Here is a 27,680-nt window from a genome sequence, read left to right as displayed (position 1 = left end):
TAGTTTCTATCTGAGCTGGCTAGTGCCTTTGCAGTGGGCAGCATCAGCATATTATGCCAATTTGCTGAGGAGCTGGATACTAAATAAATGAAAATTAGTTCCAAACTTGTGGTGTCAAAGATACTACCTGGGACTAAGAGAAACAGTCTATTTGGAAAGCAGAATATCTAAAGGACTTGAGCAAGGCAGAATGCTCAGGTCTACAGATTTGGGACAGAATATGACTGTTTCAGTGGTTCTTGAACAACAAGGAGTGATGAACTAGTTACAGACAGTAACGTTCACAGCAGGTACTCTTCTAAGTCTTCATGCAGGGTTGCTTTAGGGCTGCAGCTGAGATAAATTTACTACAAACCAACATTATTCATTGTGCTGCTTTCACTGTGGCTCATTTAAGGCTGTTTGGCACAGTGAGGAACAAGTGCAGGCTATGCTGCTATTAATGGCTTACATGGACCTATTCAATAAGCTCAGCACATGTTTATTTCATTTTTCTAAGAAGAAAGGCCAAGAATATCCCCATTTCACATCTCAGTCCTCTACTTAAGTTTTGTGTGTGTGCTGCTCTGCCAGCTCATTGCACTCCTTGATGTACTAGGAAGGCAGGGGTAAAATGCCAAACTTTGTACCCTTGTTTGTTGTCTACCAGCAGCTGCCAGCTTTAAGCTGATAGTGCAGCTAGTTGCTTGATCCATGATCCTGGGCTTTTATGTATAAAGCAACTATGATCTCTGAGGTCCCTTCCAACCTGAGTCATTCTATGACCTTCAGCCACTCTTTTGGACACTGCCAAGGGCTATGTTACCTGCCATATTCTGAGATGACACTGTTTGCCACGTCTATGCCAGCCATTACAGCGTGCACAAATTGCTGCTGACGTGTTCATCCACACAACCCTGCACTGCAAATCTAGGGCAGTATTTGCCCCAACCACAGCTCGTGTTCCTCCATCTACCTGGCTTGTGCCACCGCTGCTGCTACTTTGATCCCAACATCCTCTATTGCTTTCCAAGCTGCCTGGAATCGTTGGGAGCATCTTTCCACATAGGCTGTTGCACCTCCGCAGCTCCATGCTGCGGCTGCCAGACATGGTCTAAAAAGATGCCCGAGTGGATCTCGCTCTCCGTGTCTGTTGCACCCATTCTGTGCACGAATGAGTGAAGGGTGTGAATCGGGGCCCTGCGACCCTGGCAGACAGTGTTGTTATTAGGTAGGATGTTAATGAAAGGGAAAATGCCCCGCTGCATCTCCTTCGCTCGAGCGCTGCCCCAGGTTCCAGCGCAGGCTGATGGCGGCTCACAGACGTTCTGCCTGCGCGCTGCACCCCGCCGAGGCACGCACCGCCCCGGCCCGGGTTTGTTTGGCCTAGCAACGCCACCAGGCAGCTCCCGCCGGGCAGGCCGCCGGCCGCCCCCGCCCGAGCTTGTTGGCACGGGGACGAGAAGGGGCTCCCGCCCCGCCGCCATGAAGGTGGCGGCGCTGGACCCGGGCGCCCTTCTCGCCAAGCTTCGCCGCGTCCCTGCTGTCCCCAGTCCGCGCCCCAAGTCCGGCGGGGCTTGCGCCCCGGGCAGGGCGGTGCCGCTGAGGGGAGCGGGCGGCCGCCCCCCGCGGCCGGTACCCGCCGCGGTGGACAGGGAGTCGGGAGGGCGGGCAGGCGCCAAAGGACTGTTCATCACCCTGCCTGACATCGGGGAGGAGGCGGCGGCGGAGAGCGACGGCGACGAGGTGGCTTGCATCCCGCCGCGCCCCGGGTGAGTCCGCGCCCCCAGAAACCTGGGCGGGGGCGACGGAGAATGTGCACCACTCTTCCCTGCCCGCGATCCCATCCTTTCCTGCCTATGCGTGGCCTGAGAGGCACTAAATATCTCCCTGCGCTGGAGTCTTCTTCCCTCCCAGGGATGTGCTAGAGGTTGGGAAAAACACCTTCGAAAGCTAAAGTGATGGTTTGCGCGGGGACCTCTTTCGGCGCCGGTACGAAGCAGCATGATGGACTACTGGGGGGTCCGGGCTTGAAAGGCTTGTGGCAGTGTGCCGGGGGAATGGAGGTCAGAGCCTGGCCCCGCAAGGGTCGGAAGAAAACTGCCCTGTCCCCGAGGCCAACAACGCCTCAGGTTGAGCGAGAGCAGCGGCGAAATCCAGAGGGAGTGCAGTGGGTGTTGAGCTGGAGCAGGAATCGTACAGATCCCGTACACAGGTGTACCGGTGGGATCAAAGTCTGTCACGAAGGTGCATCAAAGCCACCGTTCCATTCCCTGACTTGTAAAAACCCGGTGTCAAAAGCGGGTATGAAACTTTGGATGCTTCTGCGTTTAATCTTCAAGTTACACCTTGAAAATATTTAGATTTTGCTTTAGTATGTGTGCTGTAGAATTCAGTTGGCTGTATTTTGTGAAGCAAAAGTAAAGCAGAAAGGGGTTTCATAACGCATCTAAAGCAGAAGAGCTCACTTGATTGAATTGTTTTATTGATGGAGTATTTTGTACTCTTACAAAAAAAAAAAAAAAAAAAAGGACTGTATACATTACACAAATTGTCGCCTCTGTAGTACTGAACTGTGATGAGTGGTCTAGAGAACAGGTCTTACGAGGATCCAGCTGTGGGAACTGGAATTGTTTGGTCTGGAGGAGGCTGAGTGCAGACCTCGTTCTCTACAACTACTCGAAAGGAGGTTGCAGTGAGCGGGTGTTGGTCTCTTTTCCCAAGTAACTAGCAATAGGACAAGACGAAATGGCCTCGAATTGCGCCAGGTTTAGATTGAATATTAAGAAAAAATTCCTTCTTGAAAGAATGGTCAGGTTATGGACCAAGCTGCCCAGGGAAGTAGTGGAGTCAGTATTCCTGAAAATGTTCAAAACATGCAGACAACAGCACTTTCAGACATAATTTAGTGGGAGGGTGCTGTTGGGTTGATGGTTCAGCTTGATGATCTTAGATGGCTTTTCCAATCTTAATAATTCTGTGATTACCAATAATCAGAAAATATTTTGTCAGACGTCATTAGAGATGCATTTATTTTCGAAAGTTAAATTTCTAACCCTTTAGGACTGGAATCTCTCTAGTATGCTGTAAAACTCTTGAATGGATTATAAAACCTCAACTTTTATTTTGGTTTCCATGTAGCGTATTTTCTTTAAATAATAGTCCTCTGGCTTTCTGAATCAATCTCTGTCTCTTCCCTGGCAGAGAAATTGCGCTTATTCCCCAGATCTGCAGTCCTTAAAGTAAGTATGTTAAAAGGTAGGCACCTATTTATTTCTTTTGAAATCAGTTGATGGGTCTCATGTCTATGAATGTGGCAGATCTGCCTTTGAATGTGCTAGTAGCGTTTGCTTCTCTAAGTTATTGCAGTGACAGCATCTTGAAAGTCACTGCCTGCTCTGTTTTGGAGAAAAAAAAAATTTTTTTTTTTCCTTTTATGCCTGTTTATTCTGATCTACTGATTTCAAGGAGTCTCTAGTTATTGTATTACAAGGTAGTCATTTGTTCATCTTCTAATTTACCTAACTCTTCTATGATACTGTAAACCTTGAGCACATCACCTATTAGCCTGCTCAGAGTCCCAGCCTTCTTAGACTTCCTTCTAGAGATGGCTTCCTTTTCCCCCTTAATAATGTTTGCAGCTGTTTTCCTACTCCAATATGCCTTTCTTGAGATGCAGGGATGAGAACTGTGCACAATATTCTGCTGGGGGCACAGTAGGGTTTTATACAGCTGCTAAGTGATGCTTTCCATTTTTGTCTAAGCATACCCTCTGATGTGGACCAGTGTTTTGTTGGGGGCTTTGGTTGTTGCTGTATGTTGAGTCCATGATGACTCCAGGATTGCTTTCTGAACTGTAACTTCCAGTCACAATGTCTGCATCACATAAAGGTGCTTTGGATTGCTTAGTTATAACTATTGACAATACATATTTTTAAACAAATACTTTTATCTAGATATTTATAGATTTAGAGCAAATACGAAATGAATTGAAATATAATTGTAAGATAACTAAGCTGTATAGCACTGAAAGTAATGCAACTAGGAACAGAAACACTCCCTGATGTAGTTATTTTATTTCCCCCTACTCCCATGTCATTTTTATTTTTTTCCCCCCCAGAGGAAGTTGTAAACTCTTTCAGGCTTAAACTTCCTCTACATTTGTGTAGAATCGTAGCCTTTCTGGAATAGGGATGCTAATTTTGTTTGAAGTGCCTTGAGAGTAAAGTTTAGAAGGTATTTGATGCTTTATATAAACAATATCAGAACCAAATTAGTGCTGTTTGCCTATAATTTCCCACTAGTTATTTCTTTTTTTAGTATCAAACAGAAGGCCAAGTATAATGTTGTGTGAGCTGGTATTTCTAGGATGAAAAGGGCTGAAATTCACTCTTGCAACAAATTGGTAGTACTGGGAGGAAGAGCAAACTCTATCATGTTAAAATTGATTCTGTGCAGCAGCAAAATGTTTATTTTGGCTTGCTGTTGAAACATTTCTAACTGATATCCCTTAATTATCCCTTAACTGTTACACTTTTGTATGCATGGTGGCATTTCAAATATTTTATTCATAGCAGTCAAGCTTATTCTAATAAGGTATTGTCTGTGTTCAAAAAAAACAAAACCAAACTGGAAAGATGTAGAAGAAGGAATAAGATACATCACTTTGACAAGGAAAGCCTATACCTCCACATTAGCATTTTTTTAATTAGATGGTCCCACTTAAGCTTTTAGAAGAAGCATCGTAATTAAATGTTGAAAACTTTTGTATTCTCTAGGGTTCAGATTTGAATTTGTGAGTTACAGAATACGATATTATTGATAGTTACATATAGGAAAATTTTCCTACTCAAATGAAGTTCCACTATGACAAGTTTTATTGTTGTTTGAAATGTTACAGAAGACATCACCAATGGCCAGTATACTTTCCTTAATAGCAATTTAAGTAGGAGTAATTGGTTGATAAACAAAAGGATCCCTTTTATGTCTTACTATTTTTTTCCTTAGGTGCTGCCAAGCTGATAGCAACCTACACTGACAGTATACAATAGTGCCAATCTGGCACTGATTTCTTCCTATCTTTCTTAGGTAGTCTGAATTTTCTGAGCTCCACAACTACCAACAATTGGTCCTAATTCTGCAACTTCAGCAGGGCTAAGCTATAGCAATACTTTGTAAGATTTTACATTTACTGCTTTTTTTCATAGTGATTTCTTACCTCTCTAATCAAGTTGAAGGAGCGGTAAAGAATAAATATTTTTCTTTGAATGGAGAAAACAATCCACTTCTATTACTGTTGTTTGCAAAAATAGATTTCACTGTATGACATTATGAAATTCCTTGGGAGAGGATAAGATGCCTTATGCTACACTTAACCAAAATATGCTGATGACACCAAGATACATAGAGTCCCTTTTTAAAGAAACAACTGTTATTGATATCTTAACATGTTGCAGTAACTAGAGAAGATAACAGCCCTTAGATGATGTAAAGATAAATTGACAAAGGCTTATGTTGCTTAGCAGTGGATAATATTGTGTAGAAATTGATTGCACTGCTCCTCATTTTTCAGAGTATTTCTAACACATGGAAAACATGTTTGTCATCTTGGTGTGAGAAGGGTAGCTTTATTTGTGATGTCAGGATGTCATTGTCTTCCGCCAGCTTTTATTTCTCAGTAGCTCAAGCTTTGGCTTTCAAAATAGTGGGTATAAATAACTTGATGAGCTGCAGAAGAGGATGGAAACTTGTTTTCCTCATCTCCTGCTTTAAGCACTAAAAGTAACAGATCTCTTTCATGCTGTAATGCATACTAACCTAGATAGAATGCTGCAATGTTACTTAGCTTCTCATTTCCATTGTTGTACTCGTCTAAAAGAGTAAATGTAGTAATGTGGTGGTTTGCTATGGCCTGCTTTTTTCATTGCAAATAAGTGTAAAAGAACTTAGAAGTAAATTTTAATTTTACATGGGACTACAGAAGTCAATATTCCTCTGTATGGATATAACTAGAAATAATTCCTAACATTTTATAATATTATACATAACATTGGGTTTTTTTGTAAGGTCGTATGAAGCTTCTATTAAGTAGCTAAACAGCTAGTGACTAAATGTTGAAAAATAAACCCCAAAAACAACAGCTACAAAAAAAAAAAAAAAAAGAATCTGAAGTTTTTTCAAAGTGCTTTTATTGCTTTCAGATGCTAAGAACTTATTGGTAGATTCTTTTATTCTGTAAACTGCAAGTGTGCTTTGAACAACAGCATCAGTTATGTTTCAATGAGATGGAGCTTAGTCTCATGTTGATGTGAAATCTTCTATGTTTTAGTTTGAACCCACTGTTCCTTGTCCTGTCACTGTGTACCACCAAAAAGAGCCTGGCCCCCTCCTCCTGACACCCACCCCTCAGATATTTATAGACATTGATGAGATCCCCTCTCAGTCTTCTCTTCTCAAGACTAAACAGCCCCAGGGATCTCAGTTTCTCTTCATAGGGGAGATGCTCAAGTCCCCTAATCATCCTCATATCTTCAAGACAGAAGTCTTCATAGTGAGGCAAAATGAAATACGTCATTCAGTTGTATGGTCAGCAAATAACTATCCATCAGTAAATAAAAGAGAAGTATGTATAAAAGTGTTTCACAATTTTAGTCGATTAAAAATATGGGATTATATATGTCAAGGCTGAACAAGTTCTATCTCAAATCCTTAGCATGGCTACAATAACTTGTCACTCACTAAAATGTGTCCCAACTTCAAATAATGCAGAGCTGCTGAGGTGGAGTGCAAGCAAGCCATGAGTACAGTTAGAGAATACACGTTTGCAACCAAGGAGGACACATTTCAGTAAAAATATTTAATGTGACAAATTGCTCAAAGTAATACTGGTTGACTGTTTTAATATTTTTCATGACAGGACTATGTTCCAGCTCTTTACAAAGAGTATATTGGGAACTTCTCTACACAGAAGTGTAAATCCCTATGCATTGTTTATTATGGGTCATGATCCCTCATAACTTAATATAGAAGAGTTAAAACATGACACAAAGAAACTAAACCTTTTGTATTGCTTTCTACTTTACAACGTATTTCTAGTGGCTTTTGTGTCCCCTCCGTTATTTCCCCCTCCTTTTCATGATATTTCCCCTCTTCCTCCTGCACATTGCATTTCAGAATACTTTTTGAATGAGTGATAGCTTTTATATCCTTACTCTTTCCTCTCTTGACTAAGCATGCCAAACTCCTAATTATCTTCAAAATATGTCCTCTCTTGGCTATGGAGATTCTTTATTATCTTTCTATACCCTGAAATTAAAGTGTACATCATAGTGTATGTAGGTTTTTTCTTTTATCTTTTCTTTTCATGTTAAAAGTAAATGCCTTTGTCTGTTGACCTGTGTTTGAACACTCAGCTCAAGTGCTTCTGTGCATGTTTGTTCAGTTCACAGACTAAGGTTCCGCCACACTTGCATTGCTTTACTCTGTACTGTAGAGTTGTTGCTATATAACATTTCAAAGACTTTTTTTTTGTTTAATTCAGCATTCAGAGAAGTTCTGCAACTGCACTGAATGATTTATTATATGTCCAATTTTCTTCAGAGGTTAATGAGCAGAATGGAAAAAAAATGTTCTGCTATCTTTGTGATTATTATAAAAAGATATTAACTGAACTTTCAGTTGTACATCAGTATCAAGAATATACAAGGAAAGTCTTGTGGACTGCTTCCAAGTGTTTTGTTAAGGTGCTACTCCCTCCCCCTCTATTCATAGACACTTGATCCTGCAGCAGTAGATGCCTCCTATCAGATCCAAAGAAATAAAACACCTTCTCTAAGACATTAATTAGCATTCTTTAGTATTGCAATTAATTAAGATGATAGTATTTTTCTTAATGTTGTATCATAATTCACATTAAAAAGTCAGATGAAGAGGCACTTCACATGCGTATTTTGCTCTCAGAAATAGTTTACATTTCCTAGAAGCAGCTGGGATGTGTCCATGAGGGAGGAATAACTATCTGCCTTTAGAAGAGAGATTCTGAAGTTAGGCTTGCCAGTTTTGACAGGAAGAGGCTCAGGATGTGATTGCTACAGATGTGATACTTACAGAACTGTTATGGACAACCAGCAGGAGAACCTGTTACTCATTACATGCTTCAGTAATAGAAATAGAGGACATGTATGGAAAGGGACTAGAATAGTTTGAAAACTTTAGGGGAAAAGTTACACTTTTCAAAAAAATTTATGTATTTTAAAATAATTTTAACAGAATGGGCAGTAACTTCTGGAATTTGTTATAGCAGAAGGTTGTAGAGGCAAATAGTATCATCAGGTATGGAAAGATGTTCAAGAAAATGCTGGACAAGAAGTCCTAAATGGGTGTGAAAAGATGTACTTTCTTACTGTCTGCTAATCCAGGAGAGTAGATACTGCAGGAGAAGGAGGAAATAGACTACAGATGACAGCTGGATTTACGTAGTAGTATGTCCTGTTGCTGCTGTCACACAAATTACTGGAGTAAAAGGACTGTAAGTGTGATCCACTAGGACATTTCTTATGCTCTTGCATTACTTAGAGGTAACAATTACAGCTAGGAGTGACCAAAATAAAAGGCTTTGTGTGTGCATGTGAATACACAGAGGTGGTGGAATGATATCTGAAGGCTAAAGTCTCTGTCCCAAGGCCAAATCCGTAAAATAGGAGGTAAACCTTCGTCAGACATCCCACGTACACAGCACTTGAAGGATGCTGTGCTGCAGGGCTTCTAGTTCTTCTGGAGAACAAAAGAGAGGGCTTCCAAAGTCTGTTGTTTATCTCCATTTCAACTTTTCTTCCTGACATTGGAGGACACCTTTCCATCTAGCATTTCTGGTATTCATCCTCTTCAATTATATTTCAAATAAGGTGTGAAAATAACCTGCTACCAATGACATGACACTTCCTGTCTCCCATCAGAACTCTGACCTCATATATGACCCCAAGCAAGGCCAGGCCATTGTGTTTTCCTAAGCCTGGAACTTCTCAGATTGCTGTTATGCCTTCATATCAAGCCTTCATGTGACAGGATATGCTTTTCCTAACTTGGAAAGAAAGCTCCCATACATTTTTATGTCAAGCTTTTTGTCCATACAGACTCACTTCTTGTTTAGCGTACTTCATTTTTTCTCTGATTCCCTCTTCAGTGTAGACCAAAGGGCTCTCTTTCCTTGGTACAGCATTCTGAGGTTGATGATACAAACAATTCTGTAGCACAGTTTGACCTTTAAATGAAACTGTGAAACTTGTGTGCTTAGCTGGCTTATTATATTTATCCTTTTTTGATCCCAGCAACTAGACATTTGGTGTGTTGCTTCAGGTGTGGGAAAGAATGAAAAGTTTATTGTAATGAATATGCATATGTAAGATTAACCAAATTGAAGGTATCTACTGCCCATGAAGCTCTACTCATCACCCCTCATCCCTTTACAGGAAAGATCTTAAAATCTGACTGAAGACATGTAATGCTTCATTTGCTTAGGCCTTCTCTCTTCCTATTTTGTGTTCTTGTTTTACTCTATTTCAGTCAAAATAATTTTTTTCACATCATTCAAACTCACAAGCAGCCTTATATTTTCCTTTATTTTGACAGAGGTTTTTTTGGAGACTGTTATTTTCTCTCCTATAAGGAACTGTAATGACTTGGAACAGTCTCAAATAAGCAGCATGCCTAACAGTGTGACTGAGGTGTATTGAGCCTAGTACAGGATTATTTTTGCACATTGGCTCTGTTATGAATGTTGATTTTAAAGGAAACTGCATAAATCAGGTGCAGTAGAACTGGTTTGAACACGCTTTATGTGTCTATTTATTAATAAAATGTTATTCAGAATGGCTCTCTGACATGCTTGTGGGATTTAGGAAAAAGATCAGTTTCATTCTTGTTGCTTTCGTCTGTGCTGTGTATGTGCTTCTTTTCACTTTTTCATCTAGAAGGGCTATCCCACTGCTATGTTTGTGCTTATGCATTCCTTTTCTGAAGTAACAGCCAGTGCTGCCTTGTGGAGGTAACACAAAACTGGAGTTCTGCCACTGTGGAAGTGCATTTTTTTTCTTTTAGTAGGTTGCAAGGCATATTGAAGGGGCAGGAATCTGAGATGACCCTAGCAGCCAGATAGGGCACAGAGAATTCCTGTGCATGCCAGTCTTATGGTAGTGATTTTGTAGGATAATTAGTTGTGTAACATCCATGATCATTACCCTAGACACAAGGAGTAAAAATATAAGTGACTGATAATTTTATATTGACATTTTTGCTTTCTATGCTCTGCTGCTTGCATATGTGAATGAGAGAAGTCTTGAAATACACATTATGTCTGAACTGATAGTGTAGATCTCTGCTGCAAAGCTTGCTTGCTTGGACATCATGCAGGGGTGTGTGAACATAGGTATATGCAGTGATTTAGAATTAAAATTGTGTTTTCTTAACCTTCAGAGTAAACTTGCTGTTCGAGGTCTTTGGCTATTTATTGGATATGTGTAGCATGACAAAAAGCTGTGCTTTGTTCTGTGTGTGTCTGAGGTTTTGGACAAACCTTTTACTGTACAGCGATGGCTAATGTCAAGGAAAGTTGTTACAACACAGGTAAATGTAAAATACTTCCTAACGTTTCACTAAATCAGAAGAATGTGGAACTTTTTTTTTTTTTAAGCTATGTTTGATGAGAATTCTTTAAATGTCAGTGGAAAAAATGGTTATTAATTTTCCATACAGATCTTTGAGTGAGTAGTATTTTGTTGGTTACGAAACTTTATCACTTCAATGCTGCTGTTTTCCTATAATGAGATTTCATACAGTAGACTTTTCCAGCCTTAATTTTCAGCATTTTTAATGTTGTCTTTTCTTCTTCTTTCCCATTAAGAATACTCTTGTTCATGAGCAAAGGTATTCCTTCTCAGAGAGAGGCTTTCAGCAAAATACAGGGGCACCAGCAGTTCTATCCTGTAGCTAGAGATGAACAGTGGTGTAAATCTGCAGCTGACAGCCAGCACTCTGCCCTGTCACCTCTGCTTCAGGAGATCGAGGATTTTCACAGGGAGAGTTCGCAGGAGAGCTTTATTAATTAACAAGGAAAATGACATAGTGGGTTGTCCAGCACAGCATAAATTTTATCATCCAGAGAGAGGAGGGAATACCTCTCTGGGCAGAAAGCCCTAAATTTGGCCTTCATTGACCGCGCGTTCAGAGACGAGAGGTGTGGGAGATGCGCACCCCTCCACTTCAGGTTGAGGCTCAATTTTACGGCCTCCCTTTTGGGTCACGACCCAGCCTTGGCCCCCGGTAGTCTGGGGACCGGCAGCTGAGCCGTTCTGGCCCAGGCCGCGGGGTGAGGTGAGGTGAGGTGCTGCGGGGCGGTCGCTGCCGGGCCTCCTCCGCCTCCTCTTCCTTCTCCTCCTCCTGGCTGCTCTGCAGCAGCCGGGGCGGTGCGAGAGGCGGGCAGGGGCTGTCGTCCCCCTGCGCCCTCGATGCGCAGGGCGCGGGGTGCGAGCCCGCGGGGTGGCAGCTGCAGCGGTCGGGGGCTGCTGGTCGTGGGGTGAGTGTGGGCGATGGGGCCGGGCGTTGCGCCCTGTTGCCTGCCTGGCTGTGGCGGCGGGAAGGGGGCCGGGGCCGGCTCGCTAACTCCCCGGGGTGCTGAAGCACGGTGTGGTGGACAAGGCTGTTTGTACTGCCATCACTTAACGCCTGCAATCGCCGAGGCTGCGGCGGGGAGCTGGCTGCGGCAGTCCCTGGCGTTCGCTTTTCAGCCTGGGGAGCTGTGCGGCGGATGTGCTGGGAGTGATTTTTCGTTATTTCAGTGCAGTCGTTTCCAGGCCTGTCTTCTAATGGCATCTGGTCCAAGGAGCTGTACCACTGCATGAGGTGGAATGATGTGCTCCATTTCACACCCTGAATTATGCCGTGAAGTATAGTGCATATGCTTTGTTTCATAGAGAAGATCCGTGAGAGAATTTTTTTTAGGTTTGTAGGTTCAGGTTTCATTCAAAGCCATCACCTGCCAACCCAGGATCTTTGAAAAGTCAGAAAGCCTCGTCAGTACAGGAATTCCAGTCAGTGAGGTCAGTTTAGATTGCCAAAAGTAAAAGAAGCAGCTGGAATACAAGAGGGAAATGTTCATGCACAAGTAAATCACTGCAGTGCGAAACAGACAGCAACAGTAAATGGTTTCCCTTCCAGAGGTGTTTCATAGGATTGGTCCTGGGCACTTCAAGCTGGTTGATCAGGTAAACAGGTGAACAGTGAAGTGAAAAGGCTTTGCCGTGATGTTAAGGTGTGGGAAAATATGAAAGACAAGGGTCAGCTATGAAAAAAAGAGAGAAATATCTTAAAAGGTTGCCTGAGTAATAACATGGCAAATGAAGCAGCAGAGGAAGATGGACATGAGCAGGGCGAATCAACTTTCTATGTAGAAAATGGGCTGTGATCTCACAATTGTTGTCTATGAGATAGATCTTGGTGTTAGAACAAAGTGAAGTTTCCACTGAGCTGGACTGTGCTGCTTTCCGTAGGGACTCTTGGTGCTTGACAGTAGCCAAAAGCAGATAACTGGGGAAGAGGGAGGAGGATTAGGCCAGGCATATAGAGATGTTTTCCACTGTTATTGTGCCAGCTGCCAAGAATTTGGCATGCAGGGTCTTCCCAGATGAGAAATTTAAACTTATGGTAGACGTTTAGTGGCTTTATTAGCTAAGGCATAAGCAGTAGCGTATGTGATGTGGGGGAGTTAGATTTTGACATATGCATCTTTGTAATCGACATAAAGGCAAGAAAGAATAGGAAGAGGGCAGAGCAGTCCTAACTGGTGCAGGGCCAATCTACAGTTCTTGTCTAAAGAAATCAAGGAAACTCCTGAACTGCCATCTGTTTCTTTAAAGTTACTCATTCACAAATGTAATTTGATGCAATCATGTTGCTATTCATGGTTAGGATCTGAGGACTTGATAAGATGAAAACACAAACTTCCACAAATGAGGTCATCTGTTCCTCTAAATGTGTTTCTGAGGAACGCTTTGACATGTCTGAATATATTTTGAAGAGATTTTGAAGTCAGAATAATCGTGTATTTGGAGAACAAAAAAAAAAAAAAGTCAAGTTCTGGTATCTCTTATGCTGGAAAGGCATAGCAGTAGAATGATGCTATGACCTGTAAATGAATCGAGAATGTGCCCCTGTTCCATGATGTGCTGATATCTTGGCTCGCTTAAAACCACCAGGTTCAGAGTATATTGTTTTAGTAAAGGCCATTGTTTTCTTGGGATTAAATCTGTAACTTCATTTCATGTTACTTATTTTTATGTAGCAAGATGTCTGAGAAAATGGGTTATGTGTTATTGATTGAACAGAAACATAACTGCTGTGTGGACATTTACTAGTTTGTGCCTTTGCTCTGTTCCTGCAATACTGAGAAGCTGCTGCAATTTTTTGTGCTTTGTGTGGATTTTAAACTGCAAAACCAAAGGAGAATGCCCGGGGAGCAAAATAAGTCTCAAACTGCATGTAAATTTTTACTGAAAGATGTTCATGTAAATAAGGTGAACAAAAACTTTTTTAAAAAGGAAGTTTGCTTTAAGCAAATATTTATGTGGATGGATAGGATTGAGAAATGCAGGAGAACTGCTGTTGTCTTTCCTTTTTTTCTCTCCAGTGGAAGTGTGAGTTAACCTTACTAAATACTATGGAACGATGTGTTTCTGTATTTATAGGAAGGGACTGTCCAGAGGTTCCACAAATCAATGTCTTTCTGGAAAAAGTGGAGAATCTCTTCCAGCAGTTTTTGAGGAAAATGTGCAGGAAGCCATCGACAATTATACTTGGTATGCATTCATTTCTGAAATAGTACTTCATTAATGGAATCTTGGCTTAGTTATTTAAAGATTGTTGTCCCCATTAGCTGAAATGGAGAAAACAAAAGAATTGGTAGAGGTGGAATGATTGGTACATGTGTGTGTATATATGCATGGATATATTCTAGAATGCCCTTACAATTGCAATGATATATATATAAAAGCATAATGCTGTAGAAGGAATCACCTTTAAGGCAATAAATGGTGCAAATAGGAGCATGCAGTCATTTCACTCCACATAAAAAACATACATTTGCAGTCGTATTGAATTCCAGCAGTATGTTCTAAATATCTTGCACGTGACTGGGATAAGTATCAATGTTCATTCATGTGACTAGTTGCATTATTTTTTAAATTTCATACCAAAACCCATTATGTTACTCATTTTAATTTGTGGATTTTTTGCAGTGAAACACTTTCGTCATTTTCATCTAGTGGCTGTACAACACCCACAGAGCTGAATAATTCTTGGTCTGGGATAAACAGCTATACTACTGGCTTGTCTACTGAAAGAAGCTCAGTTTACTCCTGGAGGGATGATGTATGTCAGAGAAACTTTTACAGTACACTTTATCTAAATATTGTAGAATAGATTAATTTTTACAGAAAAAAGACATGCAGCATATGTTCTGTAGAAGTTAACCACTTTCATTCATTCTAGCCTAACGAGTAAGCATATTAATTGAATATTTAAAAAATAGTTCTTGCTTGCAGGTTGATTCCAGTACAGCTGATGTGTAACAAAACAAAATAAGAAATAATGACGTTTGGAGAAAACAAACCTGTGTTACCAAAGAAGATAGGCGTAGGTTTCTGAGTTCAAGAGAACGATAAGCTGTGTTTTCTAATTGTGCATAATGCACAGTGTCTGAACTGAACTGTTCTCAAAGTTTTGAGGCATAAACTACGTTCATGACCATGCATGTAAATGTCCCAGTGTGAGTAAATAATTAGCTTTTTCCTAAGCTCAGTTGTGTTCTGTAGATGATGCAGGGAGAGGTTAAGCCCATTAGGGAGGCTACCTCTGAGGTTTGCCTGATGCAGACTGGCAATGCTGAATAAATGCAAAAGTACTGCAGTCACTGCCACCTTCAATTTAGGAATCCATCTGTGGCTGCTAGTGGTAGTTCTGACATATCTTTTGCATAATATCCTAACCTTTAAGGTAGCTCATCTGTTGCTGCTAGCCCTCCTGGAAAAAGTCTGACCTTGGATCATACAATAATGTGGATGGGAATTATTTTCCCATTCCTTTTATGTGTTGATTCCTTTTGTAGCCTGGTGTGGTTGGGCACTCATCTGGAAGGGAACAGATAGGGTTTGAGCCCTGAGTATTAGCACTTTTTTCAATATTTCAAAGTGTCCAAGTAATCAAATATCACTATGAACATGCTTCAGCCAAGGACCCTTCATGCAAGGGCTTATTTTCACATTACTGGATAAAGTCAGGCTCTTTCCTGTTACTTTAATATGCCACTGTGTTCACCTGTTTCTGGTTGCACTGAGTTGCAGCTTTGCGTTGAGGGCTGTTTCATAACCACCAGACTGACATGCAAGAAGGGATGTTTTATTCAGACAGGAAAAGCATTGCTCAAAAAATCAAGGAGCTTTGGTGCTGTAGATCCCAGAGGTGCAGTGTGCATACTTCACTCCCTGTTGAAGCAGGGAGAGAGGCAGGAGCCTAGACACCTTATAACTGGCGTTTTGTTTTGACTAATCCTAGGCTAATCCTAGGCAGCTCTTTTTTTTTTTTTTTTTTTTTTTTTTTTTTTTTTTTTTTTTTTTTGCTAAATCACTTTGCTCAGGCTAGTTACTTGGGTTTTTGGTATTGGCTTTGTTTTGCACTGAGACATATAAACTGTGTCTCCCAAGTAGGTAGTCTGAAGATCCATTTTGAGATGCTCACCCTGATCTGTCCCAAGTTGTTTTGTTCTTTAAGTATTGTGGGCTTTATAAATATATATGCATATTTGCTAGCAACTGTTACTTTTATAATATGTAGGAATTTGATAAAGCCAACACACAGAGAGTGCATGAGTTACTTTGTGAGATTGATGAATTGCTGTTTGAAGGAAAAGTGACCTCTCAAACTCAGAGCCTGCAGGCAGAATGTGCAGACTGGACTGAACAATTTCCTCATATAAGGTAAGAAGATTTCTTGTTGGTACTGGTTTTAACCAGTTACCACTCTAATTTAAATTTTTGGGATACCCTTGTATGAATTGCTTTTGATATACTGTCTCAATAATGTTTTTTCATTTAAATCTGAATCCCTGGTGGTGCACTAGCCGCTAATGCACTATTTTGCCTTACACACTGACTACAGGCAAAGTTAGTTTAGCAGGATATAATGAGTAAATAATGCACCATTTTCATAATGACTTTTTCTAATTAAGGAATATTTCTTTATAAAGAAACATTTGTTTTTACTGTAAATGAAGACATACCATGAAATTCCAAGAAAGTAAATATTGATTCTTTTATTGATTCTTCTAAAAATAAATACAAAATGAAAGTACCAACATGCTTCATGCATACTGCACAAGCATATTGTCTTCCTAGGCTATATAAATTAATGTGGAATATTGTGTGATATTAACCTGGCACTAATTAGCTAAACAGATAGGAGGATGCATACATGATTAATAAAAATTATGCAAAAATACCTGAGCAGCCTGACATCTGCTTCTTACTACACAGGGGACAGAAGTCAGCATTGCACTGTGTTGTACTGTTATGCCTTTGTAACTGATGCCATGTCATTCATAGTGAGATGTGGTGACTCTAAGCTTTTTTAAAAATAAACCGACACATGTCTGTCTTCTGGACAATAGTTTGTTAACACCATTAAAAAGAATGCTGTCAACAACTGTATGCTTTCTGTAGTTTTACGTAATTTTTTAGAGGCTTGTTACTAATAAATATAAATTAAAATCAACTAACAAAACTTGTCACACTTTTTCAGGAGCAAGAGCTAATTAATAAATCTAAGGCAGTTTTCACTAGAATGCCTTGCCGTTTTTTAGGTACTGTAGTGATGAATAGAACATGCATAAAAAGGACAAGGTTTTTGTGTGGTGGAATACATTCAAAATACTGAGTCATTTCACTGTATTTTCAGAGTTCTTTCTCTAGTTGAAAATTCTTTTAAGTGATTCTCTGCACTTACCATTTTTTTGATTCAAATGTAGTACTGGCAGTGCCAACCTAGTCCAAGAGGTTGAAAACAAACTGAGAAATTCTGGGAGCAAGAGCTGGGTTTGGTTTTTTGTTTGTTTGGTTGGTTTTTTTGTTTGTTTGATTTTTTTGTGTTTTTGTTTGTTTTATTATCTCATTTTTTTTAATTGTTTGGTACTAAGGGATGTGGTACATCTTTGATTTTAAAAAGGAAAAAAACCCAAACCCAGACTATTTATCATTCTTAAGCTTCAGCCTTGTAATTCAGTTTGTGTTGACTAGTTACTCAAAAGAACAGCCTCTGGGATGCTGGATTTATTTCTGGGAGTTGTGCTTCAAAGAGCATGCTGTTCATAATTTTTTTTATCATTTGTAAAACAGCTATGTTATATGAATACTTAGCTGATCATGTGGGAATAAATATACTTGAGAACTGTCATCAATAAGAATAAGAGAAGAATGAGAAAGATGAGAGGTGGCTTTCTGTTCTTGGCTTACAAAATAAAAAGTAGAAATAGCTACTGCTTAGAGTTTCATGTGGGTGTTCTGTAAAAAGTAGTCTCAAGCAAATGTGTTCAGGTAAGTCTGGACATTGCTGCTTGCATTTCAGGTGCTATTGGGAAGTTCTTTTGACATCCCTTGGGAATTCTAATGAAAAAAGTTCCAGAAGCAATGATTACTATTAATCTTTATTGTGTTCAGAACTTACTTTATGGACAAATTTTGTGTATATTTAAATAGAGTTGTTTTTACCTTTCCTCTCTGTCTCACCACATTATGCATTGGAGTGGAGTCTGTGCTTTTTATGAACATTAATTTTAGCCCTTACTATCCATGTAAACATTTTGAGTTTACATCCAGGTGGGGTTGTATAAGTGAAGTTATAGCAGATGTTTCTCTATTTTTCTTCTCCATCCATTTTAAAACATTTCTTATGGAGTTTTGTTTGGAAAGAAAGCATTTTTACTTTATCTGCCTTTAGAACAATCTACCAAGCTTGACTATTGGCTTTTAAAAATTATAAGACAGAATCTCATCTTGTGTGAATCATCGTACCTTCTAATGACTTGACTACTGGGCAGTGGTAATCTATTACAAAGGAAATGTAAAGTATGCTTTTGCATTGCCTGTTGTTTGCAGGCATTTCTACTCTTGATATGTGCATATGGAGTGGATTTTCATCTAACATACTGCTTATTCTCTTGTTTTTATTCAGGGTTCTGGGAAAGCAGCTCCTACTGCCAAAGGATGAAGGCTTTCAGCATTTTCAGAGCAGAAGCGATACCTGTGTGGACACAAAGTGTTTATCTGACCTCCATGAATGTACTAGTAATATAAAACAGTATGTTAGGTTTTTAAAGTTTTCTTTTTGGTTTTCCCTCTTCAGAAATGTTTCTTTTGTATTACTGAAAGATTTAAGCATAATTAAATATGAACTTTGTTCCTTCTTGGAATATTGGATTCTCATTTTGTTGATATTTTTTCAGGCTCTGCATTTCAGGCTCTAAATTGATCCCAGCACCATCTCCAATACGTAAATCACTGGATCCAAGTTCTGCTAGGATTTCTGACTCTGACTCATCCATATATTCATTCCTGGAGGAAGAAATTTATGATGTGGATGGAAAAATAGAAGAATATCTTGCCTTTGACAACAAGGAGCTGTAAATAAGATACATATTTACGTTTTAATAATATAATGAAAAAATATCAGTGAACCCTCTCAGGGTTTTTGAAAGAAAAGGCCTGGATGGCTGCCTTTTTGGGAAGGGTTTGGGTTTTAATAATTCTCTTAGCATTCGTCTCTCTTCATTTTGTTAAGTAAGCAAAATTAATCTGGGAGAGAGACTTCACTAAAAGTGGGTTTCTCTCCTTTGTGCCTCCTTGGTATGTTGTTTTTTGTTTCCTTCCTTCAGTTCTGAAATACCTTGTTCTTCGTAATTAAAACATTAGGCATTACAAAGCCTGATATGCAAACAGATTGGCCATTTTGTGAGTTGGATCATTCAGCCAAATCTCAGTTACACTTAAGTTTGCAGTCAGGTTTGAGGAAGAAGTGATTGAGAAGGGAAAGGAAGCTAGTAGAAACCTCTATGAATTTGAGATCAGCCTTGTAACCTCAAAAAATTTCATTTCCTTAGAAAGAGATATGATGAATTTAAAAAATAAAATGGTTAATACTTTCTTTCTGAGTGGTGTGTTAGAAGGCCAGACTGGAAAATGTTTCTATGCTGTGCTGCCCTAGGCAGGGAGGGAGAGGAAAAAGTTAAAAACAAAAAAAGAAAAAGTAACTGTCCACACAGTGTTGGAAGGGAATGGGGTGAATGTAAGGTTATGAGCTCTGCTATTCCTGTCAGGTTATTGAAATCTTTTGAAGTTGTTTGTCTTTGATCAGTAATGGAGTGTTACAGATATATGCAGGTACACAGAATGTGATAAAAAAGAATGTTCTATGTGATCATCCTCCTGCTGAATGCAGCAGATAGTAGTTCTCTTCCATTGTGGTAAAAATCATTGAATTTATTCTCAGATGACTATGTGCCACATATAAAAATGTTCCTTTAAGAGCTGCAGATCATTCTGTTGTAATGCCCTGACTGAATTTTTAATTTTTTCACTTGCACACAGAAGAAATCATTATAACTATGTGATAGGTTCTTTTCCCAAAGGTACTCTGTACATTTGAATTTGAATTTTTTTGGGATCTAAATCTAATTGGTTTTTCTTTCATATATAAGTTTCTATTCACTCAATGTATTATAAGGAGGGGGGGAAAGTCAATACCCATAGGAATTAATTTGAATTTGCTTCCTTTATTAGTGATGATGAGGACTGGGAACAAAAGAAAATACATCTTGTTGAGAAGAGGAGCAAGCATGGCATTCCCCCTGTTTCTCCTGATGCCTGTATGAAAGATGCTGTGGCTTCTGAAGTATTTGATTGTATCTGGAGCAATGTAATTGGAATATTGGAGGAACTAATTAAAAAAAAATGGGAAGTTAGTATCCCAGGTATTTGCAATTTTCAGATACATTATTTATTGAATCAAACTCAGAGAAGTGATGATTTATTTATTTATATTTTTTATCCTCCTTAAATAAAGCTTGGGAAATCTCATTATTTTAAGATAACCAAGTTGGCACTTCAGCACTATAAAGTGCCCACATGCACACACCTAAAATAAAAACAGTCCTACTAATTTTGTCGGAGTTTTGTATGAGAGGGCATGTTGAAAAAAATAAATCTTAATCACTGGCTTGGGATGCAAACTGATGCTCTTAGCAGGGATCACCACCGACTTGTTCTGAATCTGGAACCTAGGAATCAAAGTCTCTAGACCTCATTATTTGAGCTCTAGTAACATAAAGAACATAAAGAATCAGACAGTCTTGCTGACAGTGCAGGAGTTCATGAGTTTAATATAGGATAAAGAAATGGTGATGCATGTAATTTTCTTTTATGTTTGTATGCAGTGAGGAAAAGCACAGGCTAGGAAAATTAACTAGAAGTGAAATTCTATTTAGTGTACATGCGCTGACTTTTGGAGGCTGAGGGAGATACCAGTTCTTCTTTCAATGTGTTTTAAAAAGTCATTGACAGAAGAATATGTAGGGGTGGGTTTTGAAAATTACCTCAAACGTAAGTTACATTCAGCCTCACATGTAAGTCTACAACAAAGTAAGAAATGGCAAAATTGCTTGGAATATTTGCAACATCAGAACATAGCATTTCAGGTGTTACTGAAATACTAAAGGACTTTCCACACTATAGATGGATTGTGTAGCTCAATGTTACAGTTTAGGGAGGAAAGCTTAGCATTTTTTTGCTAGATGTGCCCTTTTATGAAGGCATAAACTTAGGACAAATAGGTTGCTAATCAAAATATTTCAATTATGAAGGCAGAAGAATTTGAGTTTATAATAGAAATAAGATGGCAATATATACCTAAAATGAAACAGTGTGTAGCTGCTGTCAGATAAAGACAGGATTGATAGACTTTTTCAATATATTCTTTTTCTGTTTAAAAAAAAAAAAAGTGTGAATTTTTAAATAACATGCTCAGAGTCATAGTGTTTTCTTTAATGCCCTCCTCCAACTCTACCTATATAGACCAACTCGTTTATCAATGGCAGAGAAAGCATCCAGGAATGTTTTCAGAAAGCCATCCTTTATGGTAGATTTTAAATATCATGGACACTGAAAGTTTACACTGAAAGTTTTTATTTACTGCAAAGTGTAATATTGTTTGAATCTCAACAAATGATGATTGGCAAACATACAATACCTCTTATTCCCTCTGCTTCTTTTTTTTTTCTTTTTTCTTTTTTTTTTTCCTGTTGTGCAGAATCTGGCAAACAGGTGGAAAAACTGAAAACTGTTACAGCAAAACTGCCACATTTACCAGTTGTTCGTCTTGCAACAGGTGCTGGGAGCATTCCTCTTTCCAGAGGCTCTCAAGCACGAACTGTATCTTTTGGGTCTCACTTTGTTTCCTCACAGGTAAAAAAAACTTTACACCAAATAGTGTTCTTCATTCTACTAACCTTGAACAGAGTCCTGGTTGAAGCTAGCACCTTTTTTTTTTTTTTTTCCTCCCATACCTGTTAGCGTATCTGAGTAATTTTAAATGCAGGTTTAATAAATGTACATTTCTTTTCCACTGGCCTTCTTTGGTGGTTTTTAAAGGTGCTGTTTACCACTAAGATTTTGCTGAAGTTGATTTACAAAGAAACACTTCTTGGACTTTATTCCATCCTTAGAAAATAATGCTGCTTTTACAAGTGGTCCGGTCATTTCCTCTTGGTAGAATTAAGAAAGCAAATCAGACTCTTCTCTGGACTGCAGGGATGTGATGTTGCAAATTGAAGTGCTTTACTTGCAACTCTGTGAATTTCAGACTCTCATTTAATTTCCTTTGCCTCTTGTAAAAGGACACTGCAGTAGTTCCTCCGCCAGCATGCTGGCACTAGGCCTTGCTCTGTTGCGGAAACTCATGTTTGTGTGAATGATGCGTCGTTTTCTGTCCTGCTTGCTGTCTCCTCCTTTTGTCCCCTGAGTCCTGTTTTTTTTTCTGGCCACAGCTTCTACAAAGCTAGTGAGGGACCTGGAACACAAGCCCTATGAGGAGAGGCTGAGGGAGCTGCGGTTGTTTAGCCTGGAGAAGAGGAGGCTCAGGGGTGACCTCATTGCTGTCTACAATTACCTAAAGGGAGGTTGTAGCCAGGTGGGGATTGGTCTCTTCTCCCAGGCAACCAGCAGTAGAACGAGGGGACACAGTCTCAAGTTGTGCCAGGGGAGTTATAGGCTGGATATTAGGAGGAAGTTCTTCACAGAGAGGGTGATTGCCCGTTGGAATGGGCTGCTCAGAGAGGTGGTGGAGTCACTGTCCCTGGAGATGTTCAAGAGAAGACTGGATGAGGCACTTAGTGCCATGGTCTAGTTGATTGGATAGGGCTGGGTGATAGGTTGGACTGGATGATGTTGGGGGTCTCTTCCAACCTGGTGGATTCTTTGATTCTAAGATTCTGTTTGATAGGAGATTTTGTTTGGGGTTTTTTTTGGTCTTTGTTTCTCCTATCTTTCTCTATTCAGTTCAAGCGACTTCATTCTCTTCTGTCTGGCTCTTTTGCATGCTCGTTGGGTAGTGACATAGGAAACATGGAAGAGATAGCACAGGAGTCTTGGTGCTCCTCATTGGTGTGTTTGGTTCCATAGCGGTCCCAGCAGCCAGAAGTTGTAAAATGCTTACATAAGAATGCTCAGGCTCTGTGCCTCTGGACTGGATTGTGCTGGGGGAAAATGGAAACTTCAGAAAATTGAACTCCAGCTTTGACTGAAACTTATATTGCAAATTGAGTTGCAATTCAGCAGCTGAATTACCCAAGTTCTGTTTGTGAGAATCTGCTTAGAATAAGCAAAACAACATCCTTGCCTTATCTACTACAGAGTTCTACTGAACCATGTTAACAGCAAATTTTCTAAGAAACAAGTAAAATACCTCTTTATGTATGTGCTTTTTTGAAGTCTTCCTTCAAAAAACTAAAGGTTAATTCATATTTGTTGCTTTTACTAGGTTCATCGTTTCTCCAGCAACTTTTGTAGTGACCTGAATGGTGTGATGACAATTCAAGCAAAACCACTCCAACAGAGGCATGTTGCCACAGTAGAAAAAATACAGTAGGTTTTGATATTGACAGTTTTGGAATTGACATTTTCTTCATCCTCATTCCTTATCCCATTCTTCTTCTTTTTTTTTTTTTCCTTAGGAATGAGCAAGAAGAAAAACAGTATAGCATTGGCTCCAGTGCTCCAAATTCAGTGCATACTAGGCCGGGGAGAATTGCTGATAAGAGTGTTCTCTCATCATCTCAAGTACTGCTGGCATCTTCTAAGAAGCTACCAAGCCATTGTAGGTTGCCTTCTCTCACTTCTGACCAACTCTCCTCAAAAGCTCCTAATATGTACAATGATGAAATCCTTAGGGGGACTAAATTGTGAGTTTTTTCATTTTATTCTTTGCTTTCCTCAGAACTTTACTGAAATTTCACCAGTGAAGGATTTTACAAAGTGCTTGATAACTACCCTGAGATTAATTATTAATACTAGAATTCATAGAGAAAAAGCAAGCAAGCAGAACTGTGTTTTTTGAAGAGGGGCATTTGTGTTTTGTTTTGTTTTTGGTTTTTTTTGCTATATTAGGTGTTGTTATTATCTGTAGTTGAGCTCTATAAAGAACTTTAGTGCTTAATAATTTCATATTACTTCAGTGAAGAAGTTATTAATAGGAGTTTTCCTAAAAGAGGAACCCTTAACATTCTGCAGGGTTGCCAGCTTAGATCATTTGTCTTCTGCTCGTGCATCTACAACCTGGAGCAGGTTGCCACCAATAAACTCAGAGGCTGTTGAACAGTATCTTTCAGTACCCCGACTGCAACTAAGCTCTGTAAGTTGTATTCATTTTGGTACAGGTGCAAAACTTCAAGCTTCTTAGAAATAAATTGCTCTGTGTCAGTGGTTGAAATGAGCAGTTTTACATTTTGGTTTTGTTTGTATTTAATACATGGTCTTAACATGCTATCGTGTGTTACACTGAGACAGCATTAGACTGTAAGAGAAGCCAGTTTAAAACCTCAGGTGACAAAAGAATCATGGTGGAAAGACTTTGCTCTGACAACAAAAAAAGAGTTCTAAAAAAAAAGAGAAACCAACCAATAAACAAACCAGGCAGTAACCTTGAAATTACATGCACCTGGATTTAAATAGCTCTTTTCAATGTTTTATTCACTAATGTTTGGTTATAGGAAGTAGAAAATTTTACTGCCTGAAGTAGAAAAAGATGCTGAAAAGAAAGAAAAACCTTTCTGATACTGGCCTATTTTTGAAGGATAGAGAGGTAATAAATTGCCATAATGAAAGTGAATTGGCACGTTGAAATTGTTTTGCTTCTGAATAGTATTTATGACTGAGACACATGTAAAGTCTGTTATTACTTTAATATAAATCTTTGGGGATTATAGACTAATACTAGAGAACAGTTTCAAATCTGTTTGAAAATTAGTTGCTTCAAATCAATGCTTTTGGTTAGTGAAAACATTTTTCTTTTCACCTCTTCTGATTTCTTTGTATGGCAAGGGAAAAATTACTATTATAGAAAATTCAGTTGCTGCATTCTCTTAATGCTCTTTTTAATTCTGTCAGCATCGAGGACGATACGGTCGTAGCAGAGTGTCAAGTGCAGTGCCTGGCAGTACAGAGCTTCAGCCACTCAGAGAAAGAACTGTGATTGATCAATTTTCAAGGCCCAACACAACTCATGCATTCAGGGTATGTTACAATGTAAACAGAAACGTGAGAAAGTGAAGAAATTTCCATTCTTACCTGCTGTTTGTCTGCAGGAAGTCTCATGTACTGAGACTCTTATTTCTGATGTACAGGGATTCCTGGTACCTGTAGAAAGGAGTATATTAAAGGCCTTTGGGAGGGTGTAGGACCTTGGAAAGCAGGACTAGTATATGAGGAGGGTTTTTTTTTCAAGTCTAATGCATCAAGCAGTTCCTCTAAGGATGTGCACTGGAAAAGTGCAGTTGTAATGCTGCAATGGAGCTTCGCAAGTTGGTGGGACCCATTCTGCTTAACTAGATCATAAAAGCTGTAATTAAACCATTTCAGTAGGTAAACATCATACTAGCTAATAGTATGTCTTTTCTTTTACAGGCAGACACACCTCAGAAAAGATCTCTGACTACTGTGGATTTTCCTAACCACAGAGGGACAGGTCAAGGATCTCTAATTGGTAGGCAAAGTAAGAATCACTTGGAAGGCAAAAGACTGACAAAACCTGTTAACCCATAGTATAGTCGTGTAGAAGAAGATCAGGTGTGTTTGGCAGGATCTTGGGAGTTTTGAAGTTCCTTGTTACGACATGGTGGGCCCTCATCCTAAGTTTGATTATTATTTTTTTTCTTTTCAAAGACTTCAGCATATTTGCAATTATGCAGTCGTGTGTGGTGTAAAGGCTAGATGTTTTGCAGCTGCTAGAGTAGTAACAGAAATACACGTTTGTGAACTGTTTCATGACACGACTTTTATTTTAGCCCCAAATATAAATTCACCAAGTTAGTAAACTTTTTATGTGGGGAAAAATAAAATTGGAAATAGGCATTTTAACATAAGTATAAACTCTCTTAAATAAATTTTTAAAAAGCCAGTAATACTGATTTGCAACTGTCTTCTATAAGGCTGCTCTCTTTTTTGGTGTTATATGTCTTATTTAGTTCCATCATTACAATAAAGCTAGTTCCTGAGGTACCTGGGTGCTTGTATGTAACCTTGATTTTTTTGGAAGTTCCTTGAGTTTAAATGTTTTCCAACTGACATATTTATACAACAGGTGGTATAATAAGGGCAGTTTAGCAAACAGTGATGTGAGCAGGCTGATGAATGTAACTCATATATAATCTTGGAGTGTCTTTCACATGCTACCAAAATTAACAAACGATGTTTAATCTTTTCTAGGCTCACAGCATTACTACAGATCCTTTCAGAGAAATACTCCAACGTCAAGGAAGAGATTTCAGATTTATTCTTAACACACCTTAGGAAGAAAGAGAAAGCCCCTGCAATGAACAGAAGTCCGATGTGCTAAATTTGCCAGCTAGTGTCTTGTGTAACAGAGGACAGTATGCTGGTTTCCACTGAGCCTTGCAATCCTCAGGATGCCTGTATTGCCTTTTTTTTTTTTTTTTTGTAAAGCTGTCTGACTAAAGGTTAGAATAAAAATCAGAGCAAAAAGAAATAAATGGTTGAGATGTCTGCACTACTTACTGAGTCAAGATGCTGCTGCTGCTGCTGCACTTTCTTCTTGGGCATTCCTGCTTTTTATGCCTTTCCTTAGGGAATTGTTATTCTACCTATAGAAGCAAGTCAGTTATGTTTAGGCCATGATGACTTACTCCCACTTTTTCATGTTTCCTCAGAGTTATGGATGTTGTAGTCTATCCAAACATCAGTTATATATAAAATTCATGCTTTTAAACAATGGTATTTCCTCTTTAGCTGCTGTTTTAACATTTCTCCATTTTTAAGTCTGTCTGCTTATTGTATGTATTGCCTGTCCCTACTTTTTCTTCTTCCTTTAATTCTTTTGAGATAGAATTCATTCATTGCTTCTACTTATGCTGTTCCTGTCATCAGTAACTATGAGAACTGCTGGGATAAATTTTGTTTACAGGACATAATATTTTCCCTGCCAGGCCAACCATGATTATAAATGCTGAGCAATCGAACGTACATGCTGATGAGTTGGTAAGAGTGCTCACACATCTTGAGATTTCTTATGAAATAATGGCTGTTATTGTACAAATTAATAATATTTTGAAATATCCAAGCCTTCAAAGTTTCAACATGAAAAAATACACTTAAGGGATGAAAGCATTATTTCATACCTCTTAGTGTAGATCCAGATGGGAAGATCAAAGAGATGACTGGGATTGCATTCTATCCATAGATCACAGCCCTGATCAGGTCCATGGCTAGTAGTACAGTGTGTCTTCACAGTCAGGGATTCTTCCTCCCATCAGAGAGCCAGCTGTTTAAGTAGATGAGGTTGGACAGCTGAAGAAGGGGAAGGGAAGAAAAACTTAATTATTTGTCCAAATTCTGCAGGTAAGAATAGAATCCCTTTCTTCTACTTGAGAACTAACCCTTATTTTTTATGAATGTTCAAGGATTGGTAATCCAAGGCAAAGCATTTGCAATACATGTTTTATATATGTACTGTTAATCAGATTTCTGGGTTTTGTAAATGGTCACTGAGCACTGCATTCTTTTAAGTAAATGAAAGCATTTGTAAATCACTTTCCTGGCTTAGTATTTTTCTTCTTTGGCTACAAGAAGTTTACTCACTGGTGATATTGTGGTATAGTGTCTGGTTGCTTTCATACAGTTGAGGTTAATTTGATGCAATTTCTTCAGAAATCTCAGGTGGAAAATGGCATAATCAAAATTCCCCTTTAAGTTGTCTTCAACAGTGAGTCCAAAATACACTCTTGCTCTCATGAGGGCTTTCTCATGGGGTAGGTTGTGGCCATCCAACTTGGGAGTATGCTTTTTTCGTGTCACATAGGTGAATAAACATAAGGAAAGAAT

At 39.2% G+C, this 27,680-nt stretch overlaps 1 protein-coding gene across 1 annotated transcript; it reads left to right on the top strand.

Annotated features, from left to right (window-relative positions):
• The first annotated feature begins 1,464 nt into the window (after positions 1-1,464).
• FAM149A (family with sequence similarity 149 member A) lies at positions 1,465-26,156 on the top strand. The gene is made up of 14 exons (XM_054383159.1): positions 1,465-1,751; positions 13,716-13,826; positions 14,265-14,397; positions 15,859-16,001; positions 18,250-18,375; positions 18,521-18,697; positions 19,854-20,044; positions 21,379-21,533; positions 23,107-23,210; positions 23,300-23,527; positions 23,856-23,976; positions 24,732-24,857; positions 25,248-25,326; positions 26,049-26,156. Exons 1-14 carry the CDS (start codon positions 1,465-1,467, stop codon positions 26,120-26,122), a joined length of 2,055 nt encoding a protein of 684 aa, XP_054239134.1. The 3' UTR covers positions 26,123-26,156.
• Positions 26,157-27,680: the final 1,524 nt, after the last annotated feature.

The sequence above is a fragment of the Indicator indicator genome, chromosome 8 (assembly GCF_027791375.1).
Source record: "Indicator indicator isolate 239-I01 chromosome 8, UM_Iind_1.1, whole genome shotgun sequence".
In the NCBI taxonomy this organism is placed as follows: domain Eukaryota; kingdom Metazoa; phylum Chordata; class Aves; order Piciformes; family Indicatoridae; genus Indicator; species Indicator indicator.
Note: the sequence above shows the minus strand (reverse complement) of the source record. Positions and strands in the feature narration are given on the sequence as shown.

Bases quoted from the DNA above. Each gene is read 5' to 3' on its own strand.
- FAM149A (XM_054383159.1), top strand. From the start codon at position 1,465: ATGAAGGTGGCGGCGCTGGACCCGGGCGCCCTTCTCGCCAAGCTTCGC. The intron at 1,752-13,715 runs GTGAGTCCGCGC...CTGTATTTATAG, and splicing joins TGCATCCCGCCGCGCCCCGG to GAAGGGACTGTCCAGAGGTT. The intron at 23,977-24,731 runs GTAAGTTGTATT...TAATTCTGTCAG, and splicing joins CCCGACTGCAACTAAGCTCT to CATCGAGGACGATACGGTCG.